The sequence below is a fragment of the Hippopotamus amphibius genome, chromosome 4 (genome assembly GCF_030028045.1).
Source record: "Hippopotamus amphibius kiboko isolate mHipAmp2 chromosome 4, mHipAmp2.hap2, whole genome shotgun sequence".
In the NCBI taxonomy this organism is placed as follows: Eukaryota; Metazoa; Chordata; class Mammalia; order Artiodactyla; family Hippopotamidae; genus Hippopotamus; species Hippopotamus amphibius.
The window spans coordinates 52,250,951-52,276,689 of record NC_080189.1 but is presented as its reverse complement, the minus strand read 5'-3'; the positions used below and the strand labels follow the sequence as shown (position 1 = coordinate 52,276,689).

The following is a 25,739-nucleotide window of genomic DNA, read 5'->3' as shown; positions in this document are numbered from 1 at the left end:
TGGAAATCTGTTTATTGTTACTTTTACAAACTCTCTTCATTTCTTTTTGAAATCTTCACCTCCCACCTTTGAATCCTCGGCATTTTGAAATTTCACTTAGGTGTCCAGATGTGGGTCTTTTTCATTCATGCTGAAGTTTTGTATGTCATTTAAATTCAGGGGCATTTTCTACTAGTATTTCTTCAGCCGTTTCCTTCCCATCCTTGTCTCTGATCTTGTCCTATGAAACTCCTGATACATACTGTTAGATTTGATTATATATTTCAAGTGTTCTCATATTTTCCATCTTCTCTTTGTTCTGCATTTGGGAGTTTACCTTGACTTGTCTGCTCTTTGACTTTTTTTTTGATTTGACAATATTATTTTTAATTGCCAGGAACTTTTTCATCTTCTCAGGTTGCTCCGTTTTCTCCCTCTTAGTGTCCTGTTCCTTTATGAATGCAATAGCTTCTCACATATGTTTGAGAATGCTAACAAAAATAAAATTTTTGAGTTCTATTCTCAGCACCATCTGTTTCCCCTGTAGTTTAGTTTATTCAGCTTTGTCCCTTGTCAGTGATGTTTTCTTCAGATGTCTGGCGATCTACAATGGTTGGTTTATATTTATAAATGACTAAGTCGATTAATCCAGAATAGATATCTGTTGAGGATTTCCTCTGTAGTTGTGTAGGCTGTCCCCCACCCCCCAGTGCTCTCTCTGGAATGGCTTCTCCTTTGGATATTTAGGCAAACAACTAGTGAGCAAGCTGGGAACCCTCAAATAGCTAAATTAAGGAGGAGGAATTTACCCTGGGGTTGGAACATATTGGTGCAAGGCTGTAAGTTGGAAGAATAGAAGGGTAGAGGGTGGGTCCACCCCGGAAGTGTTAGGCAGTATGGTGAGGGGAATTTTCGGTTGTCATAACTGAGGAAAACTACAAGCATTTGGTGGAGAACAATGCTGTGCAAAAAGGATTATGCCAATAGTTTCCTGTTTGAGAAACACTGCTCTAGTGCCTTCACTCCTGGATAGTCTCCTTTCCCCCACCTCTCCTGCTTTAGTGTCTGTTGTGAATAACCAGATGTACTTCAGCCTCACTGCCGTTAGTTCAGGCCCCACATCCATGTAAGGAACCTTTCCCATGCCAAATATGCACTGCTGTCTCTGGAAAGAAGTTTGTGGTACTTAGGGCAAAAAGTGTGCCCTTGTGTACGGGGTTCCTTAATTGCTGTGATTGGCTGCCCATCCACTGTGCTTGCCCTTTTCTTTTGTTGGCTCCAGGCTTAGATTTTTCTCTAGGAATGCTTTGGGAAATACAGCGCCATGTTTTGTTTTAAGGTTTTAAACACTGATCCTAAATTCAGAATTTTCAATAGGATGAACTGTTTGGTTATTTGCACTAGAATACCTTCCACTAGGTGTCTCCCATCATCTTATTGTCCCACCACCCCCATCAGAGAAGGAGTTAACCTTTTACTCCTTTCCAGTATTCATTCGATGTTAATAATGCACTAGGAGGTATTGTTCCAGGAGTTTCCATGTATTATTTAGTTGCAGCAACCCTGTAAGATAGATACTATTGCCATTCCCCATTTAACAGATGAAAGAAACTGACTTGGAGAGATTAAGTCATATACTCAGGTTTTCAGGACTGGTTAAGTGGTAATGTCCAGGCTTTTAACCACTATGCTATAATCTAATTCTGTGGTTCCTTCATAGTGTTCTTATCATTGTGCTTTATTCACATGTTTACATATTTTGGTCTACTAGATTTAGTTTTTGGAGGAAAGATAGTGTGTCTCTATTCTCTTGAAATCTACCATCATGCCTGGCCTATAAGCACTCAGCTAATTTAAGTTAGCTGAGCACATTAACTTTCTTTGATTCAATATAATTAAATTAGAATTTCAAGATATTATTTGGAGAACTAAGGTATTGACTGCATATGGTCATTTTATAGAAAATAATTTTTTATTAACCTAACAATTTACATGAACTTTTGCTGTAATGGTCAAATCAGTTATGTAAATATTCTGTCAAAATTTAATCATAAAGAGGGACTTCCTAGGTGGTGCAGTGGTTAAGAATCCACCTGCCAATGCAGGGGACACAAGTTCAAGCCCTACTCTAGGAAGATCCCACATGCGGTGGAGCAACTAAGCCCATGGGCCACAACTATTGAGCCTGCACTCTAGAGCCCGTGAGCCACAACTATTGAGCCTGTGTGCCACAACTACTGAAGCCCATGCACCTAGATAGAGCTCATGCTCCAAAACAAGAGAAGCCACCACAATGAGGAGCTCACCCACCACAATGAAGAGTAGCCCCCACTCGCCACAACTAGAGAAAGCCTGTGTGCAGCAATGAAGACCCAATGCAACCAATAAACAAATTAAATTAAAAAAAATTAATCATAAACCTGACAATCCAAATTTCTTTTTTTTTTAATTTTTAGTTTATATTGAAGCATAGTTGATTAACAATGTTGTGTTAGTTTCAGGTGTATGGCAAAGTGATTCAGTTATACATATACGTGTATCTATTCTTTTTCAAATTCTTTTCCCATTTAGGTTATTACAAAATATGGAGCAGAGTTCCCTGTGCTATACAGTAGGTCCTTGTTGGTTATCTGTTTTAAATATAGTGGTCTATACACGTCAATCCCAAACTCCCAATCTGTTCTTCCCCCACCCCACCCTTCCTCACTGGTAACCATAAATTTGTTCTCTAAGCCTGTGAGTCTGTTTCTGTTTGTAAATAAGTATATTTGTATCATTTTTATTTTAGATTGTGCATATAAATGATATCATAAGATATTTGTCTTTCTCTGTCTGACTTACTTCACCTAATATGATAATCTCCACGTCCATCCATGTTGCTGCAAATGGCATTATTTCATTTGTTTTTTTTTTTTAATTGAAGTATAAGTGTTTTACCATGTTGTGTTAGTTTCTGCTGTACAATGAAGTGAATCAGCTATATGTATATCTATACCCCCTTCCTCTTGGACCTCCCTCCCACCCCCTTATCCCACCCATCGAGGTTGTCACAGAGCACCGAGCTGAACTTTCTGTGCTTTACGGCATGTTCCTACTAGCTATTTTACGCATGGTAGTGTATATATGTCAGTCCTAATCTCCCAATTCATTCCACCCTCCTCTTCCCCGCCGTGTTCATATGTCTGTCCTCTACATCTACATCTCTATTCCTGACCTGCAGATAGGTTCATCTGTTCCTTTTTTCTAGATTCCACATATATGTGTTAATATATGATATTTGTTTTTCTCTTTCTGGCTTACTTCACTCTGTATGACAGATTCTAGGTCCAACCACATCTGTACAAATGACCCAATTTTGTTCTTTTTTATGGCTGAGTAATATTCTATTGTATATATGTACCACATCTTCTTTGTCCATTCATCTGTTGGTGGACATTTAGGTTGCTTCCATGTCTTGGCTATTGTAAATAGTGCTGCAATGAACATTGGGGTGCATGTATCCTTTCAAACCATGGTTTTCTCTGAATATATGCCCAGGAGTGGGATTGCTGGGTCATATGGTAGCTCTATTTTTAGTTTTTTAAGGAACCTCCATACTATTCACTATAGTGGCTGTACCAATTTACATTCTCATCTACAGTGTAGAAGGGTTTCCTTCTCTACACACCCCCTCCAGCATTTGTTGTTTGTAGATTTTTTTTATGGTGGCCATTCTGACTGCTGTGAGGTGATATCTCTTAGTTTTGATTTGTATTTCTCTAGTAATTAGTGAAGTTGAGCTTTTTTTTTTTTTTTTTTTTTTTGAGCATCTTTTCATGTGCCTCTTGGCCATTTGTATTTTTTCTTTGGAGAAATGTCTGTTTAGGTCTTCTGCCCATTTTTTAATTGGGTTCTTTGTTTTTTGATATTGAGCTGCATGAATTGTTTATACATTTTGTAAATTTTAGTGTCTAATCCCTTGTCATTCGCATTGTTTGCAAATATTTTCTCCTATTCTGAGTTGCCTTCATTTTATGTTTCCTTTGCTGTGCAAAAGCTTTTGAGTTTTCTTAGATACCATTTGTTTATTTTTGTTTTAATTTCCATTACTCTAGAAGATGGCTCAGAAAAGATCTTGCTACAATTTATGTCAAAGAATGTTCTGCCTATGTTTTCCTCTCAGAGTTTTATAGTGTTTGGTCTTATATTTAGATCTTTAGTCCATTTTGGGTTTATTTTTGTGTATGGTGTTAGGGGGTGTTCTAATTTCATTCTTTTACATGTAGCTGTCTGGTTTTCCCAGCACCATTTATTGAAGGGACTGATTCTTCTATTGTATATTCTTGCCCCTTTTATCGCAGATTAATTGACCATAGGTGTGTGGGTTTATTTCTGGACTTTCTTTCCTGTTCTGTTGATTTATATTTATGTTTTTGTGCCAGTACCATACTGTTTTGATGGTTGTAGGTTTGTAGTATAGTCTAAAGTCAGAGCGCCTTGGTGTATATACTGTATACCTCCAGCTCCATTTTTCTTTCTCAAGATTGCTTTAGCTATTTGGGATTTTTCTTGTCTCCATACAAATTTTAAGGTTTTTTTTTACTCTAGTTCTGTGAAAAATGCCTTTGGTAATTTGACGGAGATTGCATTGACTCTGTAGATTGCCTTGGGTAGTATAGTCATTTTGACAGTATTGATTCTTCCAATTCAAGAGCATGTTGTGTCTTTCCATCTGTTTGTGTCATCTTCGATTTCTTTCATCAGCATCTTATAGTTTTCAGAGTACAGATCTTTTGTCTCGTTAGGTAGGTTTTTTCCTAGATATTCTTTTTGATGTGATGGTAAATGGGATTGTTTCTTTAATGTCTCTTTCTGATCTTTCATTGTTAGTGTATAGAAGTGCAACAAATTTCTGTGTATTAATTTTTTATCCTGCAACTTTACTGAATTCATTGACGAGCTCTAGTAGTTTTCTGGTAGCATCTTTAGGATTTTCTATGTATAGTATCATGTCACCTGCAAACAGTGACAGATTTACTTCTTCTTTTCCAATTTGGATTCCTCTTATTTTTCTCCTCTGATTGCTGTCGCTAGGACTTCCAAAACTATGTTGAGTAAAAGTGGCAAGAGTGGACATCCTTTTCTTGTTCCTGATCTTAGAGACAATGCTTTCAGTTTTTCAGCATTGAGTATGATGTTACCTATAGGTTTGTCATATCTGGCCTTTATTATGTTGAGGTATGCTCCCTCTATGCCCACTTTCTAGAGAGTTTTTATCATAATTGGGTGTTGAATTTTGTCATAGGCTTTTTCTGCATCTATTGGGTTGATCATATGGTTTTTATTCTTCAGTTTGTTGATGTGGTGTATCACACTGATTTGTGGATATTGAAAAATCCTTGCATTCCTAGGATAAATCCCACCTGATCATGGTGTCTGATCCTTTTAATGTATTGTTGGGTAGAGATTGCTAATATTTTGTTGAGGATTTTTGCATCTGTGTTCATCAGTGATATTGGCCTGTAATTTTATTTTTTTTGTGGTATCTTTGGTTTTGGTATCAGGGTGATGGTATCTTCTTAGAATGAGTTTGGAAGTATTCCTTCCTCTGGAATTTTTTGAAATAGTTTCAGAAGGATGGGTGTTAGCTCTTCTCTAAATGTTTGATAGAATTTACCTGTGAAGCCATCTGGTCCTGGACTTTTATTTGTTGGGAATTTTTAAATCACAGTTTCAATTTCAGTACTTGTGATTAGTCTCTTCATATTTTCTATTTCTTCCTGGTTCAGCCTTGGGAAGAGTGTACCTTTCTAAGAATTTGTCCATTTCTTCCAGGTTGTCTGTTTTATTGGCATATAGTTGCTTGTGGTCTCTTATGACGTTTTGTGTTTCTGTGGTGTCTGTTGTAACTTCTTTTTCATTTCTAATTTTATTGATTTGAGCCCTCTCTTCTTTTTCTTGATGAGTCTGGCTAAAGGTTTATCAATTTTGTTTATCTTTTCAAAGAACTAGCTTTTAGTTTCATCTTTTCTGTTGTTTTCATCTCTATTTCATTTATTTCTGCTCTGATCGTTATGATTTCATTCATTCTACTAAGTTTGGGTTTTGTTTGTTCTTCTTGGTCTAGTTGCTTTAGGTGTAAGATTAGGTTGTTTATTTGAGATTTTTCTTGTTTCCTGAGGTAAGATTGTATTGCTATAAACTTCTTTCTTAGAACTGCTTTTGCCATGTCCCATAGGTTTCGGATTGTCATGCTTTCTTTTCATTTGTCTGTAGGTGTTTTTTAATTTCTTCTTTGATTTCTTCAGTGATCCATTGGTTGTTTAGTAGCATATTGTTTAGCCTCACGTGTTTGTGTTTTTTTTCTTGTAGTTGATTTCTAATCTTACAGCATTCTGGTTGGAAAAGATGATGGATACGATTTCAGTTTTCTTAGATTTACCAAGGCTCATTTTGTGGCCTGCCATAAGATCAGTCCTGGAGAATGTTCCGTGTATACTTGAGAAGAATGTGTACTCTGCTGCTTTTGAATGGAATGCTCTACAAATATCAATTCCATCTGATGCTCTAATATGTCATTTAAGGCCCATGTTTCCTTATTGATTTCCTGTCTGGATTATCTGTCCATTGATGAAAGTGGGGTGTTAAAGTGCCCAACTATTATTGTGTTACTGTTGATTTCTCCTTCTATGGCTGTTAGTATTTGCCTGATATAGTTGGGTGCGCCTATATTAGGTCCATATATCTTTACAATTGTTACATCTTCTTGGATTGATCCCTTGATAATTATGTACTGTCCTTTTTTGTCTCTTGCAACAGTCTTTATTTTAAAGTCTATTTTGTGTGATATGAGTATTACTACTCCAGCTTTCTTTTGATTTTCATTTGTGTGGAATATCTTTTTCCATCCCCTCACTTTCAGTCTGTATATGTCCCTAGATCTGAAGTGGGTCTCTTGTAGACAGCGTATATACGGGTCTTGTTTTTGTATCCGTTTTGCCAGTCTCTGTTTTTTGGTTGAAGCATTTAATCCATTTACATTTAAGGTAATTATTGATGTGTATTTGCCTATTGCCATTTTGTTAATTGTTTTGGAATTGTTTTTGTAGGTCTTCTTTCTTACCTTCCTCTTTTGTTCTCTTGTGATTTGATGACTAACTTTAGAGTTGTGTTTGGATTCCTTTTTGTTTTTTTGTGTGGGTATCTATTGTAGATTTTTGTTTTGTGGTTACCAGGAGGTTTTGATATAGCGGGGTGTATATAAACAAGAGTGTTTTATGTTGCTGGTCTTGTAATTTCAAATGCATTTTCAGCATCCTACATTTGTGCTTTCTTCTTCTCACAGTTGCTGGTTTTGATGTCATATTTGGGTGCAGATGATTTTCTACCTTTACTTAATGTTTGCCTTTACTGATGAGCTTTTCCACTTGTAACTTTCTTGTTTCTAGTAGTGGCCTTTTCCACTTAAAGAAGTTCCTTTAGCATTTGTTGCAAAGCTGGTCTGGCGGTGCTGATTCCCTTAGCTTTTGCTTGTCTGGAGAGCTTTTGATTTCTCTGTAGAATCTAAATGAGAGCCTTGCTGGGTAAGAATATTCCTGGTTTTAGGTTCTTCCCTTTTATCACTTTAAATATATCATGCCACTACTTTCTGGTCTGCAGAGTTTGTGCTAAAAAATCGGCCAATAACCTTATGGGAATTCCCTCGTATGTTATTTGTTGTGTTTCCCTTGTTGTTTTTAATATTTTCTCTTTGTCTTTAATTTTTGTCAGTTTGATTACTGTGTCTCTTGGTGCGTTCCTTCCTGGGTTTATGTTGCTTGGGATCTTGCACTTCCTAAACTTGGGTGACTATTTTCTTTCCCATGTTATAGAATTTTTCACCTATTATCTCTTCAAATATTTTCTTGGGTCCTCTCTCTTTCTCTTGTCCTCCTGGGACCCCTATAATGTGAATGTCGGTGTATTTAATATTGTCCCAGATGTCTCTTAGACTGTCTTCATTTCTTTTCATTTTTTTCTTTATTCTGTTCTGTGGCAGTGATTTCCGCTGTTCTGTCTTCCAGCTCACTTATCCTCATTTATTCTGCTGTTGATTCCTTCCTAGTATATTTTTCATTTCAGTTGTTGTATTGTTCATCTCTTTTTTTGTTCTGTGTTCTTCTAGGTCTTTGTTAAACATTTCTTGTATCTTTCCAATCTTTGCCTACATTCTTTTTCCAAGATCTTGGATCATCTTCACCATCATTACTCTCAATTCTTTTTCCAGTAGATTGTCTATCTCCATTTCAGTTAGTTGTTGTTCTGGGGTTTTATCTTGTTCTTTCATCCAGGGCATATTCCTCTGCCATCTTATTTTGTGTAACTTTCTGTGATTGTGGTTTCTGTTCCACAGCCTACAGGATTGTAGTTCTTCTTGCTTCTGTTGTCTGCCCTCTGGTGAATGAGGCTGTCTAAGAGGCTTGTGCAGGCTTCCTGTTGGGAGGGACTTGTTCCTGCATCCTGGTGGGTGGAGCTGGGTCTTGTCCATTTAGTGGACAGGGCCATGCCCAGGAAGACTTTAAACAGCCTGTCTGCTGATGGGTGGTGCCGTGTTTCCTCCCTTTTGGTTGTTTGGCCTGAGGGCATCCCAGCACTGGAGCCCACAAGCTGTTGGATGGGGCTTGGTCTTGGGGAGGAAATGGCAGCCTCCAGGAGGGCTCACACCAATGAGTACTTACCAGAACTGCCATTTCCAGTGTCTTTGTCCCTACAGTGAGCCACAGCTGCCCCCTGCCTCTGCTGGAGACCCTCCAATACTAGCGATAGGTCTGGACGAGTCTTTTATGAGGTCACTGCTTTTTCCCCTGGGTTCTAGTGTGCTCAAGACCTTGTGTGCGACATCCAAGAGTAGAGTTTCTGTTTTCTCCAGTCCTGTGTAATTCCTGTAATCAAACCCTGCTGGCCTTCAATGCCAGGTTCTCTGGGGGTCTTCTCTTCCCATTGCCAGATCCCCAGGCTGGGCAGCTTTATGAAAGTCCTGGGCTCAGGACTTTCATTCATGTGGGAAAACTTCTGCAGCATAATTATTTTCCAGTTTGTGGATTGCCCACCCAGTGGGTGGCCTCCCATCTCGTTGTGGCTGCTTCTTTGTTTTTGGAGGTAGGGTATCTTTTAGGTAGGTTCCAGTGTTGTTTTTGTCGTTGTTGTTTTTTGTCGATGGTTATTCAGCGGTTAGTTGTGATTTCGGTGTTTTTGTAAGAAGGGGTGAGTCCACGTCCTTCTACCCTGCCATCTTTCCGGCAAGTCAATCCTAATTTTAATTTGTTCTTTTCTTCTATACCTTTTCTTGGAACTGTATTTACGAATATTTTGCTGCTCTGTTGAGAATACATTAGAAGTAATCCAAATGACTTTAGATAACTCCTTTAAAATTATGCTTAAATATTATTAAATAAAATAAGATTTTATTTTTCGTTTTCTGCATCTATAAATTACGCAGTATTGTTCTGGCAAAATAATTGTTATTCTATCTATAAAGTATATGAGCAGAAATGATTTTCAACATCTTATAAAATCTTACTTTACCTGTCATATTTTCATTGGGGATTTCAGTTCACTGAATTGAATGTAAGTGAATATACCACAAATGTGATTACAAAAGGATTTTTAACATTAAAATAGGCTCTAATCCTAATTTATTAAAAATCGTTCTTAATGACATAGTTCTAAAACTGGGTAGAAATGCTTTTGTAAAACAATTCTAGAAAGCTTTTGGAACAGAATATAGCTGGGTGAATACCATTTACTTTATTAAATTTGTCTTTTTACTGAACTATATTGTAGAAAGTTACAAATATATTTATGCATAAGAAGTGTTACTGTAAAAGCTTGGCATTTTAGTAGGCTAAGCATTGAAAGATACCACTTCTATCTTTGTGGCTTGTTATATATACAATTTGTGGAAAGTTAATAGCTTTAAGATTACTGCTTTGTAAACTGTACTATAATTTGCTGATTCCTAGTATTATACAGATGTTTTGTTTATTTTTAATTTTTGGCTACATTGGGTCTTCGTTGCTGCGCATGGGCTTTCTCTAGTTGCAGAGAGCAGGGGCTACTCTTTGTTGCTGTGTGTGGGCTTATCATTGCAGTGGCTTCTCTTGTTGTGGAGCTCGGGCTCTTGCCTTGCAGGCCTCATTAGTTGCAGCATGCTGGCTTCAGTAGTTGCAGCGCATGGGCTCAGTAGTTGTGGTGCTCATGCTCTAGGGCCTGAGGGCTTCAGTAGTTGTGATGCACAGGCTCGGTAATTGTGGCTTGTGGGCTCTAGAGCATAGGCTCAGTAGTTGTGGCCCACAGGCTTAATTGCTCTGCTGTATATGAGATCTTCCCAGACCAGGGATTGAACCCATGTCCCCCATATTGGCAGGAGTATTCTTAATCACTGTGTCACCAGGGAGCTCCTTATTTATAAATTCAATTTGAAAACTATTCTTGATTTTGGTAACAGAAAAATGTTATATTTTTATGACTGAAACCATTTTATTAAGAATTTGTGATGTACCAGACTGTTGGCTGGTTGCTGGGAATATAGGTATGAAGAAGAGAGAGAAAATTTCTGTGCTCATCAGACTTAAGAATTTAGAAAGAAAATTATATGTTAAACAAATACTTACCAAAATATTTAATTACAAGCTTATCAGAGTTATAAAGCATAGACTACTACAAAAATATATATTAAGAGAATTTATCCTATTTGGGTCCGCCAAGGACATAGAAATTCTGCTCCTGAACAGTGAATATGAATTAGGTACACAAAGGTGGTGGAAAGTTTGGGGAAGGACTTTGCATCAGGACAGGAGAAAGATTGGTGTAGATTGTTGAATCTGGTAATGTGTTGAAAAGGCTTTTAGGCCATAAAACTTACATTTTAATTAATTTCTTGTGGGTGAGATATATATCACCCATAAGAAATTTGTATGTATGTAGGAGGCTCTTGTGTAGTCTGGGCAAGAAATGATGATGGGTAGGACTCATGATGGAAGGAAATTGTTTGATTCCAGAAATATTTGGGAGGAAAATCTACTGTTTCCTTTGCTCCAAGTTTCTATTCCTACCACTTACAAACTTTCAAATATTTTTGCTGTTTTTCTTGTCCATTTTTTTCCCTCTTTATCCGTTCTCTTTATTCTTGTGGGCTTTTTAAAAAACCTTTATTAATACTTTGCTACTGTTTTAAAAGAGATTCTAAAACGAAAGCCTGTAAACTCAAGTGTCAGTCTGCCATATTTAACTGAACCCTACCCCCTACCAATTTGAAATGTCACCCTTCGCATATATTAAATCTTATTTCTCTGTTCCTGTGCCAGTACTGCACCACTTTAATTTATAGTGTTTTTATACTTGATAACACAGACACCTTTACATTTATTTATTTTTTTCCAAACGTATTGGCTGGTTTTACATATTTTCTCTTTCAAGTAAATTTTCGAATAACTTTACCCAAAAATTCTATTGGGATTTCCATTAGGATTTCTTCATTCATTCTTTTTTTTTTTTAAAGAGTAATTTGGAGAGAATTAACATTTTTAGAATATTGGGTCTTCCTACTGTAGAACACAGTCTCTTCATTTATTTATTTTAAATGTCCTTTAGTATATTTTATATTTTCCGTATATATATCTGAACATTTTTATTTTAACCTTATTCCTTATTTGTAGATTTTGTTGCTGAATGGGGTCTCTCCCCCACCCCCCGTGATGTTTTCTAATTGGTTTTTACTGTTATTTAAAAAAATTTTGATTTTTCTATATTGCTCATGTGTCTAGCCACTTAGCCAAACTCTTATAACTAACTTTAGTAATTTTCAACTGATTTCTTAGACTCTTCTAAGTAGGTAGTTTTTGTATCTTTTTTTAAAATGTCACATCTTACAACATTGATTAAAACTTTCAGTATAGTTTTGAAAAGTAGTAGTCTTAGTGGGTATTCTTGTCTTGTCCTTGACTTTAATGGTAAAGCTTCTGACATTCCTCCATTAAGTATGATGCTACATATAGATTCTGGTATAAAATTACTCTGGTTTCCTTCTAGTCTTAGTATGGTAAGATTTTCCATTAGGATTAGATTTTGAATTTCATTTTATGTATTTGAAGCGTTGAGGTGATTGTGGAGTTTTTTTTTTTCTTCTTGTACTATGATATATTAAATTACATTATATATTTCTTAATGTTGAACTATTTACGTTACTAGGATAAACTGTACTTGGGTATTATTTTTTAAGGCATTGTTAGGTTCAGTTTGCTAATATATTGCTTGAGATATTTGCATATATGTTCATAAGGGAGTTTAGTGTATAACTTTTTTTGTTTTGAAATCCACATAGGAGTTGGAAAACTTTCAATCTTTCCTATGTTTTGCTTTAAAAATGTAAATCATCTCTTTTTGAAGGTTTGATACAATTTATTCTTAAACCTATCCAGGCCTAATATCTTTTTAAAATGGCAGATCATAAAACCTTTTTAATTTCTTCCATTATGATCTGTTTCCATATTCACCTCTTTTTCCTAAATTTCAGTAATTATTTTCCTAGAAAAATATCTACTTGACTGGATTTTAAAATAAAGTTGTTCATTATGTTTTCTTTTGAATCTTCCTTATGCCTGAAGTTATTTTCTCATTGCATTCCTAAGGTCATTTGTGTCTTCTCTTTTCTTGATCAGACTAACCAAGTATAGGTCTCTTTTTATTGGTCTTTTGAAACAGCCAGCATATTGATCAAATCTATGTGGGTTTTTTTTTCTTGAATTAATTTCTGCTTTCCCTTTTAATTCCTTCTATTTCTGAACTTCCCATTACCTTTTAAATTTTGGTCTTTCATGATCCATAGCAGGTTTCTCATACTTTTCCTCTCATTGCCCTTTCCTAGTGGGAAGATTTTTCAGTTTGATCCCTGATAGCCCCACTCCTACCCCCCTCTCACACACACTATAATTTAATCTTTTTTCTTTCTTTTGCTCTTTTTTTTTTTTAACCCCCTAGTAAATAGTCTGTTTCTTTGGCAGTTAATGTTTGTTTGTTGAATTTGGTGAGTTGCATTCATGATCTTAGTTTTCATGTTTAGTGATTCTTGATGTGTTCATATTTGTAACTGAAGAGTCTAGATTAAATATTAACTTTTCTCTAGTTTAAATAAGAATCCCATTTGTATGTCATTGAATCTAGCTTGTGATTAAAGAGTCCATCCTCATGTAATTAAAGAGGAGGAATGGAACTTGTAGGAAACTTACCTTCTGAGTTTTGGGACTTTCCTTTCTTCCTGAAATCTCTGAGTAAATTGGGACACTTCCCTGCTCCTCTGGCTCCAACGTAAATTTGAAAGATTCCCCCTACGGAGAGCTTCCTGTTTCATATGTTAAAGCTTTCACATACAAGAGTAGCCTTGTGGTAATCCATGTCTGAGTGGTTATTATAGATTTAGTTAATGTTTTAATATTTTATAAGGTTAATTCTCTCTCACTACTCTTTGTTATAATTTTCTCATATTTTCTTGTTTATTTTTTTCACGTTTTTAGGATGATTTAATTAAAAGAACTATTGTATTTTTTTGATAGTTCATGTTATTAGATAACTAATTTATGAGCCAGTGAATTGGCTTGTTAGGGGCAATTATTTCTTCACATTGTCCCATAACGTCCTAATAAATGAAGGCGATTGGGATTATGCCAGATGTTAGAACGTTATTACTTTTATTCATGACAGAGTATGGAATGAAGGTGTTAGGGCAGATCCTTGCATGTCTGGTGAGTTATGCTAATGTTTGACATCCTGGTGTAACTGGAGCACAAGCGTGGGCTGTTTACATCCACCTACCACCTCACCTAACCTGCTCATCACTTCCTGTCTGCCTTTCCCACCTGTCAACTCTGAGATGCCCTAAACCCAAATAGTTCCCATTCAAAAGGGGAAGATAGGGAAAATACCAAGTCCCCTCACCCCAGCTCTCACCTTTGGGATTAAATAGCCTGAAACAGGGCAGGTGGACTAAGCGAGGATTTTTTGACAGTAAACATTAAGAATAACATCTGAATTCAACTCCAGAAAAGAGTGCTACCAGAGGAAAATAAAGTCTTAGCAGATGTTCTGAAACTGCCCATAAGAAAGGGCTGGATAAAAAGGAACAAAATTGGGTCATTTGTAGAGACAGTGATGGACCTCGAGTGAAGTAACTCAGAGAAAAACAAATATTGTATATTAACGCATATATGTGGAATCTGAAAAGATTGGTATAGACAGACTTGTTAACAAAGCAGAAATAGAGACACAGACAGAGAGAACAAATGTATGGATACCAAGGGAGAAAGGAGAGGTGGGATAAATTGGGAGATTGCCGTTGATATAGATACACTATTGATACTATGTGTAAAATAGATAACTAATGAAAACCTCCCCTATAGCACAGGAAACTCGGTGCCCTGTGGTGACCTAAATGAAAAGGAAATCCAAAAAAGAGGGGATATATGTATACATTATGGCTGATTCACTGCTGTACAGTAGAAACTAACACAACATTGTAAAGCAACTATACTCCAATAAAAATTTTTAAAAAGGGGGCTGCTGGAGAATGATCCTCTAGCTACAGCTCTAAGAGCTCTGGACTCAGTGGGGCTTCGGCTGGTCTAGTCTGGGCCTGCAGAACCAGGTGACCTGGGGGCTGCCTGGCAAGCACACCACAGTCTCTCTGTCTCTTTTCCATGAGAGTCCTTCCGTTCCATCACAGAATACTCCCCAATGTGTTATCCAGTTGACCCTTGAACAACACGGGATGAAAGGCACTTACCCTCCACACAGTGGAAAATCCTCTTACGCTTTCTCCGCAGTTCTGTGTTGGCAGATGATTAGTACTGTAGTACATAGTTATTGAAAATAATCCACATAGAAGTGGACCTGAGTAGTTCAGATCCATGCTGTTCAAGGGTCCACTGTAGTCCTCCTTACAGTTCTTCAGTTTGAGGGAGTGTTTGACATTTTTATTCTTCTGACTGCAGAGGTGTGTCCCCTGCGGGTTGTTGGGAGCCTTCAGGAGACTGGGTTCGGTCTTTGCTGACTGGTGGTGTTGCTGAGAGCTCCCACCTTGAGCTTTGACCACAGGGGCCGGCTCAGGCAGGGCCTCATGATAGTGCAGGTTCTCTCTCTGGCCACAGACCCGTGTCCCATAGCGGACTGTCTCAGCCGTCCAGCAGGGTATCAGTGAGGGGCTTGCACACACCCTTGAAACGTGTACTAGTGTTTCAGGAGATCTGGCAGATAGGAGCCAAAAATCTTGCCATTAAGGAATAGGGATGCCGGCCTTCAGCTTGAAATGGGCCTTCAGAGGCACAGATGGTGTCCAGAGGTTTCATCCTGTGCAGATAGTTGTCGCAATTCTGTTTTTCCTGGGTTTACAGCTGTAGCAGTCTTGGACCATCCTCCACAAGGCACCAAGGTTTGTACCTGATATACCAAAATCCAGATAGTCGGCTATCAGTCTCCTCTTTGAAGTCTTTGGGGGCATGTGCCCCTCAAGGACATGAGGTCCCCTTCCAGATTTCATTGCAGAACTCATGGTTTACGTCTTCACAAAAATAAATAGCAGTAAAAATACCAGATTCCAGTCGACCTTCACCAGCACAACATTCACCCGGACTGGCCTCCCTAACCTGTGCAGAGCTGCATCCGTTTACCCTACTGCCCTGCCTCCTCAGCCCAAGTTCCCTGGAGCTCCCTGGCCAGGCCATTTCCATAGTGGGGGGAAGACCAAGCCAAACTTGCCCAAAAACATAGTTATGTATGGGAGTCTATTGTATTTTTATTGAAACTCCATTAAATATACCAGCTAGTTTGAGAATGTTTGGCAATTTTATAATCTAGATTCCCTTTTCAGGACATGGGATATTGACAGACATTAGTTTTTAATTAAATGTCATAGACTAAAGAATCAGTAACAACTTATAAAGGTCTTCAGAATAACCAAGGGTATATTTTGCAATCTCTGCCACTTTTCCCACTTAAGAACAAATATAAAAATTTAACCACCTCAAGAACCAATACAGAAGATACATTAAAAAAAAAATCTTCAGTACAACTGGAAATTTGAACATCAACTAGATATTTGTTGATATTAAGGAATGACTGATATTGTGTTGTGTGCTAACAGTATTGTTACATTGTTTAAAACAAGTCCTGGTCCTTTAGACATAAACACTGAAATATGATATCTGGGATTTGCCTCAAAGTTATGTAGGATAGAAAGTATATAAGGGTATGAAAAAAATTGGCCATGGGTTGCTAATTGTTAGAGCCAATAATTATTGGGTTTGTTATATTATTTTGTCTCTTTTTGTGTATGTTTGGAATTTTCCATAATAAAAATTAAAAATAAAGACAAATATAGAATATCAAAGGAAAGAAAAAAGTACTCATGAAAATTAGAGCTAACTACATTTATAGCCACAAGGTAAAAATACTTCTGGGATTGTTGATTCTGTTGTTCCCTGCCCAGAGTATGCTTTGGACTTCAAGCAAAATTATGAAGTAGGCTGTGCTTATATTATTTCCTAGTGTCTTCTTTCTTCATCTTAGCTCAATATCAGTTTTCCTTCTGCTTGTTGTAAATGCACATTTTTCTCCTGTTCACCTCTTTACTTCCAAAATTGTGACTCATTTATGCATACTGAGAAGGAGACCTAAAGATGAACCTGTCTCAATTAAAGTGCAAGAGAAAACTACTTGGGAGAGAGTTCAGGGGTAGAAATCAGGGAATAGTTCTGATATTTGAGCATTTTGAAAAATTACTGATAGAAATGTGAAAAGTTTGTTGGAACATTTGGGAAAAAATTTGTGGGAGTCATATATGAAAAGCAATGCCACTCTGGGGCTTCCCTGGTGGTCCAGTGGTTAAGACTCCACACTTCCAGTGCAGGGGGTGCGGGTTTGATCCCTGGTCAGGGAACTAAGATCCCACATGCTGTGGGGTGCGGCTGAAATAAAAATAAAAATAAATTGCCAGTCTGGAGATAGGGGAAAGTAAAAGCTTCATGCTAGTACTATTCTAACAAAAATAAGTAATGCCTAAAATGGGTAAATCAAAAAGTAGCAATATTAGCATATTATCCAGAAATATAGTTGCGATTAAAAGAAACAACAAATTCAGAGTAGCTACTTCTGGAGAATAGGGTAAGTTGGGAAGGAGGCTGACAGCATGGAACAGGGAACTGCTATATTTCATTATAAGCCACTTAGTAATACAGTCTGACTTTTGATGATATTTGTTTTATTTTAATAAAAAATAAAAATATTAAAAACAAATTGCAATATTAGAACTTATTCTAAAGAAGCATCAAGGGAAAATAAAACTAATAAAACTAATCCGAATAAAATTGACTGATATTGAATGAAGTAGAGGTCTAGCTTCACTTTCTTTGTATGCATATCCAGTTGTCCCAAATTCATTTTTTTAAAAGACCATTCTTCCTTTAAATATCTTGCCACTCTTGTTGAAAATCTGTTGACCATAAAATGGATTTATTTATGGACTCTCAGTTATATGTCTGTCTTTATGCTAGTACCACACAGTCTTGATTACTGTAACTTTTCAGTCAGTTTAGAAATTAAGTGTGAGTCTTTTAGCTTTGTTCTTTTTGAAGATTGTTTGGCTATACTGGGTTCATTGTATTTCCCACATGAATTTTGGGATCAGCTTGTCAATTTCTACCAGAAAGGGCAAGGGGAGCTGAGATTTTAGTAGGGACTGCATTAAACCTGTAGATCAATTTGAGAAATATTGCTGTCTTAACAGTATTAAAATCTTATAATCCATGAATATGGATATCTATATGTCTTCTTTAATTCTTTCAATGATATTTTATAGCTTTACTGTAAAAATCTTGAACTTCTTTTGTTACATTTACTTCTAATGATTTTATTGTTTCAATGCTATTGTAAAAGGAATGGTTTTCTTAATTTCATTTTCATTGTTCATTACTAGTGTATAGAAATACAATTGATTTTTATATTTTGATCTTTTCTCTTGCAACTCTACTGAACTCATTTATTCTAATAATTTTTTTTTATATATTCCTTAGGATTTTCTATATAATGAGATCATGTCATCTGCAAAAAGAGATCGTTTTACTTATTCGTTTTTCATCTGGATGCCTTTTCTTTTTGTTGCCTAGTTGCCATGGCTAAACCCTCCAGTACAGTGTTGAGTAGAAATGGCAAGAGTAGATATCCTTGCCTTGTTCCTGATCTATAGGAAAGCATCCAGTCTTTCACCATTAAGTATGATGTTAGCTATGGGTTTTTCATAGATGCCCTTGAGGAGATGAAAATTTCCTTCTATTTCTAGTTGAATTTTTTTTTGTCATGAAACAGTATTGGATTCTTTCAAATGGTTTTTCTGTGCCTGTTGAGATATCATGTGGTTTTGTTCTGTTAACACAGTGTATTACATTGATTGATTATCATACGTTGAACCACCCTTGCACTCCTGGGATAAATTGTACTTAGTCATTGTATACAATGTTGCTGGATTCAGTTTGCTAGTATTTTTGTAAAGATTTTTTGCATCTGTATTTGTAAAGGATATTGGCTGTAGATTTCTTGTGATCTCTTTGGATTTACTATCAGAATCTCATAGAATAGTTGAGGTGTTCCTTCCTCTTTTTTTGGGGGGGAGGGGGAGAGAATTTGTGAAGTAATGGTTTTAGTTCTTTAATGTTTAATAGAATTCACCAATGAAGTCATCTGGTTCTGGGCTTGTTGGAAGGAAGTTTCTTGATTGCCTACTATGATCTTTTTTATCTATTACAAAATTTTTCTTCTTATTTCTTCTTGAGTAATGTCTATAAATTTGAAAAGTAAAAAGCAGGTATAAGGTTCTAAGTATGTATTAGTCTGATAAAGCCCAAATTGCATGTAAAAACCTGTCCTGCTGCTAATTCATGGGAAATCAATTTGAAATGTATACTATTAAACAATTCAGTTTTTTAAATGTGATTTTTCAAAAGAGTGTTAATTGTTAATGTCTTTTTACATGAATTATTTTGTAATGGTATTTCATAATAGCCTGGAATTTAAGGTTTGCTTTTTTTTTTTTTTTAATATTGCTTTTATCTCAGCAGCAATGCAGCAAGTGTTGGATAACCTTACGGAGCTGCCCTCATCTACAGGAGCAGAAGAAATAGACCTAATTTTCCTCAAGGGGATTATGGAGAATCCTATTGTAAAATCACTTGCTAAGGTATATTGGTTTATTCATAAGATAACTAATTTATTTTTTTAATTGTTTTTATAGGGATCTTTTCAGATTATTGTTTCAGAACCTGGTTGATATACCTTAGGCTTTGTTAGCAAATAATAATAGTTAACAACTAATGAAATCTTACTGTACACAAAAATTAGACCACTTTTGCTGTTTCTGTGCTGACTTTAAAGTTTTAGGGAAATAATAACTGAACAGTCATGTTATAATAGAGGTCTGTGAAAAAGATTCTAGTCCTGTCTCCATTTTCAAAAACAAGGTACTGATTTTCTTCTTTTACATTGGACCATATACCTGTTTTTCATTTCAGTTCTTGACTTCCTATATCTAGTACTTTTTGGAATCTTGTTTTTTCTTGATAACCTGGATATTTTGAGTCTGTTTCCATAATCAACTCTGTAGTAATCTTTTTTTTTTTTTTTTTAGCTCTGTATTGGAATATAATTGCTTTACACTTGTACAAGCTTTTTGAGGTACACCAAAGTGATGTAGTAATCTTTTTAACTCATCCATAAGTATGTTTTTACAACCATTTTTGGCCCTGGTTTATTTCAATTATACTATTTCCCTATAATAATTTTTTATAAATTTCACTAAAGCTTAGTGTATTAACTTTTACAACCATGCTCTTCTGTTCTTCAGATGATTCTTGCTTTCAAGAACCTGTGCCATATACTCTCTCTGAGTTTTTCTTTTCTTCCCTTTTATTTCTTTTATAAGATATGAATATAGTTCCCTTTGTTATGCAGTAGGACCTTACTGTTTATGTCTCTGACCTTTTCTTCATGTAACCATCTCGTCATTCCTAGAATGTTGATTTCACCTTCTCCTGTGATCACTTTTTAACCATAGTCTATTGCTTGTTTTCTTCTAAGTCTTCTGAAAAATCAGTACTATTTACAAAGTGTTCTATTAGTACAAGTGAGTTAATGATGCAGATTCTTCTTTTTATTCATAAATGTGATCATTCTAAGGTCATATTAGATATAAAAGCTTTGGTTTCTAAGTAGAAATTAATCCATTTGCAGGGTCACTCAACTAGAATTTTTATTTAAGTCATTTTTGATTGTAGTCTTCTCAAAATTTGTTAGATTTTCCTTTAATAATAGTATATAGGATATGATTTACCTTCAAGTTTAATCTTCTTATCACAAATATCAATCACTATACTGTGCTGAGATAAAGTAATAGCTTCAGGGTCTGTTGAAATAAGTAAGGGCTGTTTAAGCCTATTAGTTAAATTGCTCACCCTGAGCTCTTATTGCTACTTTAAAAGTAGTGTTTTATGCCTCTGTTGATATCATACTTACTATTGGTTGTCAGTTTTTATTGTCAGTGTATCTATTACACCCCATCCACATGTTTACTTAATTTAAAGCTTTTACATGTAGATTTAGAAACTAGATAATATTACATAAGGCATCTTACAATGTAACTTACTGTTTATAAGGGTTTTTAAAATATACTGTTTCATTTTTGCAACAACTTTATGAATTGAAAACTGAGATTTAAAATAGAAAAATTAATTGCCTAAGGTCACTTAGCTAGTAAAATGATAAAAAATATTTAGGCCAGATCTTTTTTCTTCAAATTCTGTGCTCTTTCTACCACAGCACAAGTTGTGTTTATGTGTCTCTCTGTGTGTATATATTCTTAAGAATTTCTGTCCGTAAAAAATTATTGGCTTTTGTGTCATTGATATTGGCCTTTTACAAGATCATCTTGTTCACTATTCTTAACAAGTGAAATGGCTGGATGACTTTTGAGCAGCTAAAGTGCTACTGTAATCTTTTGATGATAAAATTGAAATTAAACAGAATCACCCAATAGTATCCAGCATTCAAGCAGCTTCTCAATAAATAAAGGCAATAGTAGTTGAGTATTCCTACATTGAAGGTAAAGAAATCCCAGGAGGAAGGGAGGACTTCTTCTTCCAGGAAAGAGATAATAAGTCACAGCAGGCCAACACTCCCAGTACAAGTAGGGAGAAAAATGAGTAAATTGCTGAGGAAATGGCTAAGCATACATTGCTAGACCTGTGGAGAGGCAGGAGCATGTGACTAATAATCATGAGGAAAACAACAGAAGCAGTCCTGTAGGTGACCCTTTTTTTTTTAAAGTTTATAAACAAAGATTTTTAAATAACATATTTTTAATAGAAGAAAAAATGGGAAAAAATGAAGACATTTAAAATATTACTAGAAAATAAGAATCAAAAACAAATCAAATGGTTATTCAAGGACTCAAAAATACAATATCTGGTTAAGAGCTCATTTGATGGGTTTAATATTGGGTTGGCTAAAAAATTCATTCAGTTTTAAGTAAAAATACACATTTTTCATTTTCACTGAGAACTTTATTGAGTAACATATTTGTTAACTGAACAAACATTTTAGCCAACCCTACAGAAGGCTAAACACAGCAGAAAAGAAGATTAGTGAACTTGAAGACAGGTCAATAGAAAAACATCTAAACAGAAATTCATAGAAAAGTATGTGTGGAAAAGACAATATATGAGGCATACTCAAAAAGATCAAATACACGTAATTAATATCTGAGGGAGAGGGGGAATGGGACAGAAGAAATAATTTAAGACACAATGGCCAAGAATTTTCAAAACTAATGAACAACATCAACTGATTGATTCAAGAAACCAGGTGAACCCCCTGGCAGGGAAAATACAAAGAAAACATTCCTCAGAATATCACAGTCAAACTCCTGAAAATCAAAGATAAAGTGAAAATTTGTAAAGCAACTGGAGAAGAAAGACATATTACCTTTAAGGAGAAACAGTAAGACTAATGGTTACCCATAAAACAGGAACTATGAAAGTCATAGCAGAGTGAATTGAGATTGTTAAAGTGCCCAAGGAAAAACACTGCCAACCTCAAATTCGCTTTTTGGCGAAAGCAACCTTCAGAAATGAAAGCAAAATAAGGATTTTCTTTTTAGACAAACAAAATCTAAGTAAAATTGTCTCCATTTACTCAACAATAAATGCAAAAGGAAGTCCTTCAGGCAGAAAGAATGACAAAGGAAAGGGAATATTAGTGAGTAAGTATAAAATAATATTGATTTTTAAGATGAAATAATAGTAATGTTTTGTGGCATTTATAGCATGTATATAAATGAAGTATGTGCAGATGACAGCCCAAAAGGAAAGAGAGACTTAGTGATTCAGACAGTTATAAGGTGGTCTCATTATTCAGGAAGTGGTAAAAGTAATGTCTTAAGGTTGTATAAAAAGTCAGGGATGCATATTGAGATCTCTGAGATAGCCACCAAAAGTAAAATTATAAGAATGAATAAATTCCACCCAAGCTATGAAGGGAGAGAAAATTGAATTACTTTCACTCCAGAAACAACTAGAAAAGTTAGCAAAAAGGGTGGAGGGAGGTGACTATCTTCAGACATGGGACAACAGGCAGCACAGGATTGTGATGCCTGAGAGAGAGGAAAGAAATGAGGTTAGCGTTATGAAACTATCTCAGGGTAGTTTCCATGCTGCAGTGCAGAAAAAGGAAGTACAAACAGCTCAGCAGTCTTAATAGAGCTTGGCATTTGGTGAGATGGAGGTGACTGGAGTTTGTGTGGCAGAGTATCAGGGAGGATGAAGCTAACCCAGACAAGCCCTGGAGATCTGCTTTGGGGTGCCCTCAAATCTCTGGCTGAGTACTGACTGTGCATATGTGAGGCATGGCTCTAGAGTCCAAGGAAAGACCCACTGGAAAGCACATAGGCCAAGCAATTTCCAGGGCTCAGAAGGGGTGGGGAATAGTTTAGTCTGCATTCCCACCACCCTGAGTGGAAAGTCCTCATAACATTCAGGATGTTGGGCAGAGGTCACACTCAGTTTGTTATAACAGACCTAGGAAACTAGTACAGACTATAGCAAAATCAAACTAAAAATCAATAACATAGTTATTGCAAAAATCTCCAAACATGTGGAAATTAAACAGCAAACTTAGAAATAGCCATGGGTCAAAGGAGAAATCACAAAGAAACATAAAAAATATTTTGAATTGAATGAAATGAAAATACATGTTAGAACTTGTGGAGTGCAGCAAAGCAGTGCTTAGAGGGAAATGCCTATAATAGAAAAGAACAATGTTTAAATCAGTGATCATGTGTTGTACACCTTGAGAAAATAGAAAAAGAACAAATTAAACTCAAAATAAGCAGAAAGTAGTAAATAATAAAGATGAGTGAATATAAAAAAGACAAAAATAGAAAAAAACCAATGTAACTTTTACTATATTAATACAGTTGGTAAACCTCTAGCTAGACACAAATTGTCAGTATCAGAAATGAGAGGACATTGCTACAGATCCAACAGACATTGCAAGAATAATAAATATTATGAAAACTTTATGGCAATAAATATAACTAGATGAAGCTAATTTCTTGAAAGACACAAATGACTGAAACCTACATAAGAGTAGGTAACCTGAATAGCACTATATCTGTTTTTTATAATTGAATATTTGCAATTTAAAACCTGAAGCACCAGCCTACATGGCTTCAAAATAAAATTCTATCAAACATTTAAGGAAGAAATAATACCAATTTTACATGATTTCTTCTAGAAAAAAGAAAGAGAAGGGAACATCTCCAATTTTGTTTTACTAGTCTTGGTGTTACCCTAATATCAAAACCAGCTAAAAACAGTTCAATTAAAGAAAACTACAGAGTAATATCCCTCATGAACATAGACTTCAAGTTCTTAAAATATTAGCAGGTCAAATCTAGCAACATACAAAAAGGATAATACCTCATTACCAAGTGAGTTCTGTCTTAAAAATACAAGCTGCCTTAACATTTGAAAACAATAAATGTCACCATTTTAATGACATAAGAAAAATCGTATGATTATGTTCATAGTTGTGGGAAAAGCATTTTACAAAATTGAATATCCATTCCTGATAAAAACTCAACAAACTAAGAATAGAAGGAAATTGCCTCAACCTGATGAAGGTCATCTATAAAAACCTCACAGTTAACACTGTAATTCATGGTGGAAGATAGAATGCTTTCTAAGATCACTTATGTTCAATTTTTATCACTTCTGTTCAACTTTGTACTGGGAGTCTTCGCTAGTGCAGAGAGTCAAGGGGGAAAAGAGGCATACAGATTGAAGAGGAAAAAAATTAACTGTCTTAATTCAACATTGACATTACTATCTATGCCAAAAATCCTAAGAATCTACCAGAAGGAAAAAAAATAAACACTCTAGAACTAATTAGTGAGTTTAGCAAGGACACCAGGTAAAAGGTTAATCTGTGTAAATCAATTGTATTTTTATATACTAGCAGTGAACAATTGGACATTGTAATTTAATGAAAGAGGAATAAAATTTTAAAAATATGTGCAACACCTATACACTGAAAACTAAAAAACATTGCTGAAATTAAAGGCATACATACATATATACATACATAAATGAATTGTAAGACTCTATAACCTTAAAATGTTAATTCTCTGCAAACCAAGCTAAAGATTTCAGTATAATCCCAGCCAAAATTTCAGACTGACTAGATGATATTGAAATTTATAAAGGGCCTAGACCAGACAGACAATTTTGAAGAAAAACAAAATCTGATGCCTTCCACAGCCTGATTTCAAGATTACTATTATCCTACAGTAATGAAGACAATGTAGTATCAGCATATAGATAAATGTACAGAATAGAGTCTAGAAAGAGGCTACAGCTTATATGGTCAACTGATTTTTGTTAGTAGCGCCATGATGATTCAATGAAGAAATGAATCTTTTCAATAAATGTTGCTGAAACAATTGAATATTCATATGCAAAAAAGGGAACATTATCTTTTCCCCCACTCTGTATGCAAAAATTAGCTAAAAATAGATCATAGATCTAAAAGTAAGAGCTAAGACTATAAAAATTCTAAAAAAAACACGTAAGGGGAAAAAACTCCTTGTGACTTTGGATTAGAGAAAGACTTCTTAGATAAGAGATAAAAAGTATGAGACACAATGAAAATTTTGACTGATTAGATTTCCTTTGCAAAAGACACCATTAAGAAAATGAAAAGGTGAGCTACAGACTGGAAGAAAATATTTGTAGAACATATATCCTAAAAAGGAAGCTGCTCATTTGTTGCTGGTAGCAATGCAAAATGGTACAACTACTTTGGAAGACAGTCTGGCAATTTCTTACAAAGCTAAACATAGTGTTAACATACAATCCAGTGATTGTGCTCCTTGACATTTACCTAAGTGAATTAATAATTTGTGTCCACACAGAAACCAGCACATGAATGTTTATAATAGCTTTATCCATAATTGCCAAAACTTGAAAGCAACCAAAATGTTCTTCAGTAGGTGCATGGATACACAAAGTGTTGTACATCTATGCAATGGAATGTTATTCAGCAATAAAAAGAAATAAGCTATAAAGCCATGAAAAGACTTGGTGTAACCTTAAATGCTTATTGCTAAGTGAAAGAAGCCTGTCTCAAAAGGCTACACATTGTATGATTCT

At 35.5% G+C, this 25,739-nt stretch overlaps 1 protein-coding gene across 2 annotated transcripts in view; it reads left to right on the top strand.

The window, feature by feature from the left end:
- PALS2 (protein associated with LIN7 2, MAGUK p55 family member) overlaps window positions 1-25,739 on the top strand; it is a 105,205-nt gene that overhangs the window by 38,508 nt on the left and 40,958 nt on the right. For both annotated transcript variants that reach the window (XM_057731373.1, XM_057731372.1), the window contains exon 2: window positions 19,098-19,216. In XM_057731373.1, coding sequence (XP_057587356.1) covers window positions 19,100-19,216 — 117 coding nt within the window. In that variant the 5' untranslated portion in view covers window positions 19,098-19,099. The remainder of the gene's footprint in view (window positions 1-19,097; window positions 19,217-25,739) is intronic.